Raw genomic sequence first — 12880 nt, 5'->3', positions numbered from 1 at the left:
GGCCAGGGAGGCAATACAAGCCTTAGGAAGTGAGTAGGATGTGTTCTTATCAATAAACCCCTTATCTGTTTACAAAGCCCTTATTCTTATTTTATACCGCCTTTAAGCTCCCTCCCACTACCACCTCCAAAAGGCAAAGCAAGAATGCCTAAGAAAGTGATCAATGCCCTGTTAATGACTATGTAGAGAGAATTCAAACCTTCTGATAGTGATGGGAGCTATAGCAGACTCTGACCAAACTGGAAGAAAATCGCTTTCACAAACCTAATGTCCCTTTATCATCCTCAAGATTGTAGTTGAAGCAGGTACTTTCTCCCCACATTACAGATGCAGAAATTAAAGTTCAGAAAAATTAAATGGCATAGTCAAGGTCACAGACTAGGAAGGAGAGCAAGACATATAGGTAACTCTTCTAACTCGTGGTTCTGATTTCCCCAGTATTTCAGTGTCCCTACAGAGGTAAGGCTTCCCTGGTTGCTTAGGTTGTCAAGAATCCACCTGCAATGCAGGCGACCCCAGTTTGATTCCTGGGTCAGGAAGATTTGCTGGAGAAGGAATAGACTACTTATTTCAGTGTTCTTGGATTTCCCTGATAGTTCAGCTGGCAAAGAATCTGCCTGCAATGTGGGACAGCTGGGTTTGATCCCTGGGTTGAGAAGATCCCCTGGAGTAGGGGATCTTGACTACCCACTCAAGTATTCTTGCCTGGAAAATTTCATGGACTACAGCCCATGGGTCCCAAAAAGTTGGATACAACTGAGTGACTTTCATTTTCACCTTGAAAGAGGTAAGGAAAATCAGATAGGTGGAACCTGTGAAAACAAGAGCAAGCACAGGAATGAGAAAGACAATTTTTCATTTCTTTCTTTATTTTATCCCAACTTTCTCAGTTCATCCCAGGTGCTGGAAAATGCCTCAGCATGAGAAGTGACAACCAAAGCATTTGGGGGGATCCCCCTAAGAACTTCATCCTTCTGGGTGTTTCTGACAGGCCATGGCTGGAACTCCCTCTCTTTGTGGTCCTCCTAGTGTCCTACGTGCTGGCCATGCTGGGGAACATTTCCATCATCTTGGTGTCCCGCCTGGATCCCCAGCTCCACAGCCCCATGTACATCTTCCTTGGCCACCTCTCCTTCCTGGACCTCTGCTATACCACCACCACTGTTCCTCAGGTGCTGGTCAACACGGGCAGCTCCAGCAAGACCATCAGCTACAGTGGGTGCACAATACAGTATGCAATTTTCCACTGGCTGGGATGCACTGAGTGCGTCGTTTTGGCGGCCATGGCCCTGGACCGCTACGTGGCCATTTGCGAGCCCCTCCGATATACCATTATCATGCACCGCCCTCTCTGCCAGCAGCTAGTGGCTGTGGCCTGGCTCAGTGGCTTTGGCAACTCCCTCGTTCAAGTGGTCCTGACAGTGCAGTTGCCTTTCTGCGGGCGACAGGTGCTAAACAACTTCTTCTGTGAAGTGCCAGCCATGATCAAGCTATCATGTGCTGACACAGCTGTGAATGACACGACACTGGCGGTGCTGGTGGCCTTCTTTGTGCTCGTCCCCCTGGCTCTCATCCTTCTCTCCTATGGCTTCATTGCCCGTGCAGTGCTCAGAATTCAGTCCTCCAAGGGTCGGCACAAAGCCTTTGGGACCTGTTCTTCCCACCTGGTGGTGGTCTCCCTCTTCTACCTACCTGCCATCTACATGTACCTGCAACCTCCTTCCAGCTACTCCCAAGAGCAGGGCAAATTTATCTCCCTCTTCTATTCCATAATCACCCCCGCCCTCAATCCCTTCATCTATACCCTGAGGAACAAGGATGTGAAGGGTGCTCTGAGAAGACTTCTGGCAAGGATCTGGAGGTTCTGCATAAGGTAAAGACCTGAGATGCGGTAGTTTCCATTAGTTAGAGAAAACTAGGCAGGTGTATTGTGTGCTCAGAGTACTTTTCATTAAGGAGTCAATAACGAAACAGTGTACTTGTTTTTGAGAGAGCCCAAAATTCCCTACCCAAAGTATCTCACTTCCTGTGTTCTCACAGTATCTAAAGTCCCACCTTTCCCAAGGATCTTTAATTCTAAGAGGCTATAATTAGGAATCGTTTAAACAGAATGGATGAAAAGACGCTTGCTCCTTGGAAGAAAAGCTATGACCAAGCGAGACAGCATATTAAAAAGCAGAGACATTACTTTGCCAAGGTCTGCCTAGTCAAGGCTATCGTTTTTCCAGTAGTCATGTATGGACATGAGTGTTGGACTATAAAGAAAGCTGAATGCTGAATAATTGATGCTTTTGAACTGTGGCACTGGAGAAGACTTGAGAGTCCCAGGGTCTGCAAGGAGATCCAACCAGTCAGTCAAGCCTAAAGGAAATCAGTCCTGTATATTTTGGCCATCTGATGCAAAGAACTGGCTCATTTGAAAAGACCCTGATGCTGAGAAAGATTGAAGACGGGAGGAGAAGGGGGCAACAGACGATGAGATGGTTGGATGGCATCACTGACTCAGTGGACATGAGTTTGAGTAAACTCCAGGAGTTGGTGATGGACAGGGAGGCCTGGCATGCTGTGTCCATGGGGTCACAAAGAGTGGGACACGACTGAGCGACTAAACTGAACTGAACTGAATTGATGTCCAGTAAGTGTCAAATTATTTAGCTTCAAATTTCCTGATCTTTTCCCTTTTTCATGTTCCTGTTTTTCTTCTGCTTCTCCCATTTGTCTCTTTCTAAACTTTCTTCCTTTTCCCATTACTTCTAAGCATAAGTAAGGTGAAACTAAGCCAATCTTATACTACTTATAAGAAATTTATGCTCTTCTTCATTTATTTAAATCTTCATAAATTATATGTGCCTTTGAAAAATTTCCAAAACTGAAGTAGATTGCTTTCTTATTCCTGTCTTAAATGGTGCTTTTTTCGAGCTAAAGTTTTTTCTATAGAAAGTTTTTCCACCATTGACTGAGAACTAGTACAAGCATATGTATTGTGAATATATAAGACTCTATATTGGTTCTATGAGTACCAAAAAAAAAAAAAAAATGGCATAATCTCTTTTCCAAAAAAGGGAATGCACTCTAGTTGAGAACACAGGATATAAATACATCATAATTAATGACAATAAAAATTTTAAAGAACAAGTTCAAGTTTGTTGCAATAGCTAGTATTTGTAGAAGACTTCCAAAATGTAAGAACTAGATTAGGTGTATTTACACAGACCATTTTATTTAATCCACAAATAACTTTATAATATAATCACCATTATGATTCTTCATTGTCATAAAATAAATTGATTATTAGAGAGGTTGCAATAGCTTGGCCAATGTCTTTCCAGTAAATGAAAGAACTGAGACCAGAACTAAACCAGAACAGTGTGGGCCACTTCTCTTAGTAGTAGAACAGATGATAATGTTAGAACTTTATATTTTGTTTTTTCCTGTTCTAGATTTATTTAAATTTAATTCATTCATTTTTATCCCTCTGTCATGCATATGCCAAATATGCAAGCATAAGAAATAATGTATAACAATAGTAATATAAATAATGTATAAAAATTAGGAAAAAGCAAAATTGAAGAAGTCCTTCTACAGTAACGACAAAAAAGGAATATGAATAACAAAGCTAAAGCATTTGATCTAAGAGGAGTGAAAAAGTGAAAAAATCCTGACTATTCCTGGTACCAAGACGACAAAGGATTTTTTCCCCCTGGGCGACCATATATCAGCCACTGGGTAATAGTGAACATATATAATGATGCATGAGAGCTTACTCTTCTCATTTTTTCCTAATAACACAGATCGAATTCAACAAAGCAGTGTGACATGGAGGAAAGTCAATCCACACATATAGCTATGAAATGAACTGACCTAATTCTAGAACACATTGACAGTATTAAGTTTCTCAAAAAAAGATGCTAGATTAAAGATGATCTCAAGGTCTTTTCTATCTTGCAGTGTGAGGTGGAGACTAATTTTCTTTTTAAATAAGGACTGAACTTAGTGACTTGATTGACCATTTGAATGAACTTACGTTGCTGGGGGAAAGGTAGAGGGGGAAGGATAATTAGGGAATTTGGGATGGACACGTACACACTGCTATATTTAATGTATAGCACAAGGACAAAGACATAATGTATAGCACAAGGAACTCTGCTCAATGTTATGTGGCAGCCTGGATGGGAGGCGAGTTTGGGGCAGAATGGATACATGTATGTTTGGCTGAGTCCCTTTCTTGTTCAGGCCTGAAACTATCACAACATTGTTAACTGACTATACGCAATACAAAATAAAGTTTTTTAAATAAATAAAGATAAGGTTGTAAGAAAAATCTGGCAGCTTCCAGATAATAATATTCTTTCTGGGTCCCTGAAATCCCTAGGTAAGAAGTCCAGCTACCCTAAGACATCCTTGCTAGGGAAAATGCAGGTAATTCTACTATACAAAACAAACGAGGCTTCCAGCCAGCTGTGCCACACCTGAGTGGAACCATCCTAGACCTGCCCGCTAGTTGAAGACCATCCAGTGACCTTGGTAGACATAATATGGAGCAGAGGAGTCTCCCTCCCAGCTGAGCTCTGCTCAAATTCCTAACCCACAAAATGGTGAGACAAAGAAGCCTGGGGGGCTATATCCCATAGGATTGCAAAGAATTGGACACAACAGAGGTGACTTAGCAATAAAATAGTTGTTACTCTAAGCCACTAAATTTCACTCTGGGTGGGACAGCAGAGGGCAGTGGCAGGCAGCCATAGATAACTAGAATACCAGGGACCCCTAGACTATTCAATATTAGTTATATAAAGCCACAGGTAATCATGGTGAATTTTCCAGAAGCATCAATGTTATGCAACATTTTCAGGGAAAATACTTCAATAACTCAACTAATAAGTAAATTAAAACATGTTTATATTATAATCAACTGACATGATAGATATAAAAATATAGGTAAATTTTTATAATGAAACACAAGGCTCTAAATATTTTATATGCTCTTGGTGCTCTGCTTTGTTTTACAGTAAACTTCTTGAAATTCACTTTCCTCTGCCTTTGTAACTACTTTGTAGAAAAATGAGAAAAACTCATGAAAAGGAAATAATACAATGTGTGTGTTTTTCATGTATTCTTTCAAAAATATCATTTTTCCCAAGAAAGATTTGGAAATATATTGGTTTGTACTGTGAATATAGAGAGACTCCTTAAGAGGTTCTTGGATGTAGTTATATGTTGCCAATTAAGAGCAAAGCCATGGTCTTCAATGGTCACATCTTGGATACTTTACTTAAAATGACTCAGTGTCTAACCTGGTGTCTCAAGGTGTCTATCCTGAGTAGACACCCTCTTCAAGTGAACATGAAAGTCAGCAGAATATCAAAATCTTCCTCAAGAAAGCCTGGTAATATTTATTCTAAAATTTCACTGCCACCTATAGAGGGTCAGCCTTTGATCAATAAAGGTTTTTCACACACTAAATATGGGATTTGCAAAATATTCAGGAGTTGTTAACCATATTATCTTGTGGCAGATTCATTAGTTATTGAGATTTGTTACTCTCATTTATTCTGGGGGTGGAGGTGCAATTAAGCCATCACAGTGTTTCTCTAAGTGCTTATTTTACTGAAAATCACAGACTTGGCATGTTATAATACAATTATGGTGCATGGTTTATATTAATATTTTCAAAGTCATCACATTTGGCCATCTTGAGAACATAGTAACAACCAATGACCTTGAGAGATGTTGAGAATAGATATTACAGCTGGCACATCCTGACAATTTCTTTTTTCATTCCCTTTTACCCCAAGGATATCTGTTCATTATGTTGCTGACTATGTGTCTGACACTTCACGACCCCATTGACCACAGCACGCCAGGCCTCCCTGTCCATCACCAGCTCCCAGAGTTTACTCAAACTCATGTCCATTGAGTCGGTGATGCCATGCAACCATCTCAACCTCTGTCATCCCCTTCTCCTCCTGCCTTCAATCTTTCCCAGCATCAGGGTCTTTTCAAATGAGTCAGCTTTTCACATAAGGTGGCCAAAATATTGGAGTTTCAGCTTCAACATCAGTCCTTCCAGTGAACACCCAGGACTGATCTCCTTTATGATGGACTGATTGGATTCCCATGCAGTCCAAGGGACTCTCAAGAGTCTTCTCCAACACCATAGTTTATTTTACTGAAAATGACAGACCTGGCATTTTATTATACAATTATGGTGCATGGTTTATATTAATATTTTCAAATTCATCATATTTGGCCATCTAGAGAACATAGTAACAACCAATGACCTTGAGAGATGTTGAGAATAGATGATATTACTGCTGGCACATCCTGACAATTTCTTTTTTCATTCCCTTTTACCACAAGGATATCTGTTCACTATGTTGCTGAACTCAGGTTTGGCTGCTTACTGCTCAAAAGTCATGAAAGAGGCCAGGTTGGTGAGAATGAAAACCTGCTTTGTTTCAGAGACTGGCAACCGGTTGGTGGTGGAGGGAGTGGATGCCTGTCCAAAGGCCAACTCCCCTTGGCAGAAACAGCATAGTCAGCTCAGGCAGTCATCTTGAAATTGGTCATTGGTAGTCCAACCAGCATCATCTTAATTGTTTTTGTTTGTTTGCTTGCTTTATTATTTTATATTGAGATATAGCTGATTAACAAACAATGCTGTGACAGTTTCACGTGAACAGTGAAGGACTCAGCCATACATATGCATGTATCCATTCTTCCACAAACTCCCCTCCCTTCCAAGCTGCCACATAACATTGAGCAGAGTTCCAAGTCCTCGTTGGTTATCCATTTTAAATATAGAAGTGTGTACATGTCTATCTCAAACTCTCTAACTGTCCCTTCCCCCCTTACCTTGATTATTTTAAGTACAGTTGATCTTCGGTTCCAGGGTCAGTTTGTTCCCATTTCCTTGAGGCCAGTTATCAGAATTCTGGCAGGTTATGTCACCGCTACAGTCTGGTCATCATGTAATTAACTTGTCCACAGGGTAGATGTTTCAATATCTATAAGACAGCTCACAGGACATGACTCAGAATATTATCTACAGCCTCTGAGAAGGAACCAAAGGGCCTTGACTATGCTTAATGACTAAACTATTATTATTTAGTCTCCTTTGTCTGCTTTCCTTTGTTTCTATATGTACTCATTTCTCTCATGAAACTTATTATTTGCCTAATGTTTTTCCACAGAGAAAGGCAAGCTGAGAACATGGTGGAGGTGGGGGCAAGCACCCTAGGGTCTTGCTGTTTCAATTATATAATGTGTGAAACGCACACCACGAAAATTAGAATCATGATCTTACCCTAAGTATACTGAGATTTATCATTTTCTTCCTTTGAACCTCAATATCATCTATTTTAGGAAATCTTCCTTGCTGAGCTAAAAGAGACACACCAAAAATTCCTCTAGTCCCATTTCCTCAGCCCCAACTCCTGAAACCTCCCTTGGTCATCTCTTGGCACACATACTCAATTCTCATGTTCACTTTTTATTCTGGCTCTAAAGCTATTGCCTCTCAACATCAAGTTGACTCCTTTGCATTCCTCTTTGCAAAACTGGGACGCTGAGTAAAAGGCTTCTTACTGGTTGGCAGCTTCCTGTAAATTCTTCCAGTTAGAAGCATGGTAGTCAGACTAAAGGAGACAGAATTACTATTTCATCCTGCTTTCTTATATGTCTCAAATTCATCTCAGATTTACGTCAGCTGCAGCAGCATATTCCAGAGGCAGCAGCTGCCCCAGTATGCAACACATGAAGAACCAGACCTTCATATCCCTCCAGAACACCAACATCAACCCAACAGCTCTCCTTTCTCAGAGGCTGAGATTCAACCCCATGGGATCCTCTTCCAAAGATCCAATAAATCCAACTTACCTGCTGACTGAAGTTGCTTCCCACATGAAACTTTTGTCTTTTTCTCTCTTGTCAAGTGGACAATCACTAATCTAACCATTCCTCATGTTCAATTTTCTCTGTTAAAACAACTGCTCTGGTTTCTATCATGACTGTAGTCAAAGAGGGCAAAGACAATACAGAGAGTGCATAGGATCAGTGTAGAAAAAAGTGAAACCAATGTTAGTGGAGTGTAGACTTCATAATATGTCAAGGTTGGACATAGAAGCAAGTCAGCGGAGTAACTAAAAATGCATCCTTAATGCATTTCAGATCATTGCCTGGATGTCCATGAATATAATTCATTGTCATCCAGACTCAGTGTCAGCCATGCCACGGAGAAATGTCATCCCACCACTGTGTCCACCAGGAAAGGCAGTAGTTTGAAGCAGTCTCTCCACCTGGAAAAATATTGCAGTCAATAGTTTACTACATAACATCTATTCTTTTAAGGATAAAAATCTAAGTTTTAAAAAATCCTCTATAGTGAGAGAAAATGTCAAAGGACTAAATCTTCAGGAAAAACATGTAGCAAAATAACCCTCTGAGATATACTTCTTTTAGGTTTAAAGCTAACGGTTTTATTGAGGTGTTACTTCATATCACACAATTCATTCATTTATAATGTACAATTCAATATGACACCTAAAGCACAAGCTACAAAATTTTAAAAATAAACAAGTGAAACTGAAAATGTTCTGAACGGCAAAAGAAACCATCAGTGAAATGAAAAGACAACCTAAGGAATAGGAAAAAATATTTGCAAACAATATATCTAATACAGGGTTGATATTCAAAACATGTAGAGAACTTGTACAATTTAATAATAAAAAAATAACCCAATTAAAAATTGGCAAGAACTTGAGTAGAGTACATGAAAGGCCAAAATGTACATGGAAAGATACTCGACATCACTAGTCATTAGGGAAATTCAAATCAAAGTCACAGTAAGCTATCACTTCACATCTGTTACAATAGCCATCATCAAAAAGACAAGGGCTAAACACTGGCATGAATGTGGAGAAAAGGGAAGATTTGTGAACTATTGGTGGGATAGTAAATTTTTTCAGCCACTACTGAGGTTCTTCAAAAACATAAAAATAAAACTACCATATGATCCAGAAACTCCACTTCTGGGATAGGAATGTATCCAAGAAATAAAAACACTAACTCAAAAACATATTTGCAGTTATGTTTATAGCAGCATTAGTTACAATAGCTATGACTTCGAAACAGTCTAAGGGCCTGTCAATGGAAGAATGAATAAAGAAGTTGTGACATAGATATAAGTGTAGATAGAGATAATGAAATATTATTCAGCCATAAATAATGAGAAAGCCCTGCCAACTGTGATCAGGATGGACCTTGAAGGCATTATGCTAAGTGAACTAAATCAGACCAAAATAGACAAACATTATATAATCTTATTTATGTGTAGAATCTAAATAAAAATAAAACCTCATAGAAAAAAGAGGTAAGACTTGTGTCTGGTGAGGAAGAAGGAGGTGAGAGAGGGAACTAGAGAAAGGGGGCCAAAAGATCAAAGTTCCAGTTATAAGATAAATAAGTAATAAGAATGCAATGTACAGTGGGATGATTTGAGAGAATAGCATTGAAACATGTGTATTACCATATGTGAAATAGATTGCCAGTCTGGGTTCAATGCATGGGACAGGGAGCTCCAGGCTGGTGCGTTGGGATGACCCTGAGGGATGGGATAGGGAGGGAGGTGGGAGGGGTTTCAGAATGGGGAACACATGTACACCCATGGCTGATTCATGTCAATGTATGGCAAAAACCACTACAATATTATAATTAGCCTCCAATTTAAATAATTTTTTTTAAAAAAGAATGCAATACACAACATGAGACTATAGCTAACATGGCTGTATGCTATATAGGAAAGTTACTAATAAAGTAGACCTTAGAGTTTTCAACACAATGATATTTTTTTTCCTTCTTCTTCCTTCTTTTTTATTGTTTCTATATGAGAAGATGGATGTTATTGAATCTATTGTGGTAATCATTTCACACATATATAAATCAAACCATCAAGCTGTACACCTTGAACTTGTATAGTGAATATGTCAACTATTTTCAATAAAACTGGAAAAATAGAAAATTCAATGGCTTTTAGTATATTCACAGATTTGTAAACTCATCACAATTTTAGATTTCTTTACTTCAGAGAATGCTCACTCCCCTTAGTCATCACACTGCAAAAGTTCATTTCAGCACACCCCTAGTCCTAGGCAACCATCTACTTTCTATCTCTATGGATTTGCCTATTTAGGACATTCCTCTGAAATATTTGAGGTGCATTTTTTCTTCCCAGTGATTCCTGGTACCCTAGAGTTTCCCCACTGAGGCTGAAGCACCTGCTGTTTCAGTGGTGTAAAGAAACCACTCTTAACCTTGACATTTATCTTTAAAAACCTAAAGGAAAACAACCATGAAAATTCATCGGAAGGACTGATGATGAAGCTGAAGCTCCAATACTTTGGCCACCTGATGCAAAGAGCTGACTCACTGGAAAAGACCCCAATGCTGGGCAAGATCAAAGGCAAAAGGAGAAGAGGGTGGCAAAGGATGAGATAGTTAGATAGCATCACCGACTCAATGGACATGAATTTGAGCACACTGCGGGAGATAGTGAAGGACAGGGAAGCTTGGAATGCTGCAGGCCATGTCGTTGCAAAGAGTCAGACACGACTTAGTGACTGAACTGCAAAATTCAGTTTCTCAACAAAATTTCCTGGAAATTGTTCTAGCCTTTCCATATGGAATAGTTTTGGTACTCTTGTCAAAAGTAACTTGACCCTATATGTGTGGTTTTATTTCTACATTCAATAGTTTATTTCATTGGTTTATATAACATAATTTCTATATAATTACTTGATAATCATGATTAAAACTTTAAGAACCATAGAGTCTATGTAAAAGAAAAAAAGCTAAATGGAAAATGTGGCCATGATTATTTGAGGGTCAGGAATTTAGGAAGGACTCTACTGAATGGTTTTTCATTGACATCGGCATGGTCCCAAAGAATCAGAGTTAGGAGCTCTGGCTTGGTGTGATGTTCCATAAGAGCTAATAAGGAAAGGATACACGTTCAAACTTTTCAAACTTAAGACTACAGAAGCAGGGACTTCCTGATTATGTGGCTAAGACTCCATGCTCCCAATGCAGGGGAATTACTAAGTTACTAAGATCAATCCTGGGTTTGATCCTTGGTCAAGGTATTAGATACCACATGCTGCAACTAAGAGTTCGCATGCTGCAACTAAAGATTCTGCACACCACAATGAAGATTAAAGATCCCCATGCAGTCAAATAAATTACTCAATTAAAGTGACATACACTTTTTTTAAGAAAAGAACTACAGAAGCAGAAGTCAAAACTCAACAAGAAATGACCATTTTCCACCTTTTCCCCCCACATATAGTCATGCACTCCCTCATTCGCTTCATTACCTGCAAGGTATTTGTCTTTGTCCTTCTTACTTTCTTCTCAGTCTCTCTGTGTAGTTTCCCAGCTAAACAACTTCAACCTGAGAAGAGAATGCAATGTAACCAAGCACTTTGGTGGTTGTGTTCTAGGATGTTGGTCTCTCTGCTGGTCAAGGAAAAGTTCACTCCCCGGCCTTCCTCTCTAATCTACCTCCTAACCCACCCTGTGGCAGGTGGCCTGACAATTTAGTGCATGAGAAGAGTTTTTCCTAGTACCTCAGACCTACATATTTTTACAGAACCAAATGAAGGAGATGAAAATGGGTAGGCAGCAACCAGAAACAGCTATGTTGATAACTTCTCAGTTCTTCCTATAGATATATAAACCCTGGTTTCACAATGGTACCAAAATATGCATTCACTATTCAGATATGTTTTTATTTCAAGCACTGGCATTTGAATTATGTAAGTCGTTGTTATTAGTAATTACTAGATAGTGTAGCCATAACAAAATCTAAGTGGCAAAGGGAAGGTGCAGGCATCCTCTAGTCCAAGGCCACAGTAGTAAGGAAGAGGAAATGGAGTGCCCCAAAAGTAAGGTAATATTCACAGGCTTCTAAATGATAACTAAGTGATAACTGACCTGAGATGGAAACTTAGGAAATATGTTTGTGCTTTTTAGAAACACAGCACTTCCCCTCTAGCATTTTGTGGATTTTTGTTTTCGTAAAATTTTTTGTACTTTGTGCTATGAAGTAAGAGAAAGAGAAAACCAACAGATAGATCTTTCCCCCTTGATGTTTTTCAGCCTATCATTTTGTCTCTACCATAGGCAAAAAAGAAACTTCTCTTCTGTGTAGCTCAGTCAGTAAAGCATCTACCTGGAATGCAGGAAACCTGGGTTCAATTCCTGGGTCGGGAAGATCCCCTGGAGAAGGAAATGGCAACCCACTCCACTATTCTTGCCTGGAGAATCCCATGGACAGAGGAGCCTGGTAGGTTACAGTCAATGGGATCACAAGAGCTGGACACAACTTAGCGCTAACTTTCTTAGGAAAAAAATATGTATATAGTTGGCTTTGCATTTGTCCTTATGTATATACATAAAACTATGATGGTGACTACTGCAGGAAAACAGAATGGAGTTAGAATGAGAAAGTTTAATGCTTCTTTTTACATAAACTCAGTATACATGAGGGGGCTTCCCAGGTGGCACTAGTAGTAAAGACCCCTCCTGCCAATGCAAATTATGTGGGTTCAGTGCCTGGGTCGGGAAGATCCCCTTCTCCCCCCCCCAGGAGAAGGACATGGTAACCCACTCCAGCATTCTTGCCTGGAGAATCCCACGAACAGAGGAGCCTGGCAGGCTGCAGTCCGTAGGGTCCCAAGAATAGGACACAGCTGAAGCAACTTAGCACACACACACGCAATATGTGAATTTTCTTCTATAAGGACATATATAATTTATTTGTGCATGTGTTCAACTGCTTTTCACATTTTTCAGTTTCCATATCAAAAATTTTAATTTACACTTA

The 12880-nt window shown here is 39.6% G+C and overlaps 1 protein-coding gene across 1 annotated transcript; it reads left to right on the top strand.

Moving 5' to 3' along the window:
- The first annotated feature begins 920 nt into the window (after positions 1 to 920).
- LOC138085950 (olfactory receptor 2B11) lies at positions 921 to 1877 on the top strand. Its single transcript, XM_068980607.1, has one exon. The coding sequence runs from the start codon at positions 921 to 923 to the stop codon at positions 1875 to 1877; it is 957 nt and encodes a 318-aa protein (XP_068836708.1).
- The last annotated feature ends 11003 nt before the right edge of the window (positions 1878 to 12880 follow it).

Source organism: Capricornis sumatraensis, chromosome 9 (genome assembly GCF_032405125.1).
Source record: "Capricornis sumatraensis isolate serow.1 chromosome 9, serow.2, whole genome shotgun sequence".
NCBI lineage: Eukaryota > Metazoa > Chordata > Mammalia > Artiodactyla > Bovidae > Capricornis > Capricornis sumatraensis.
This window is presented reverse-complemented; position numbering and strand designations above follow the sequence as displayed.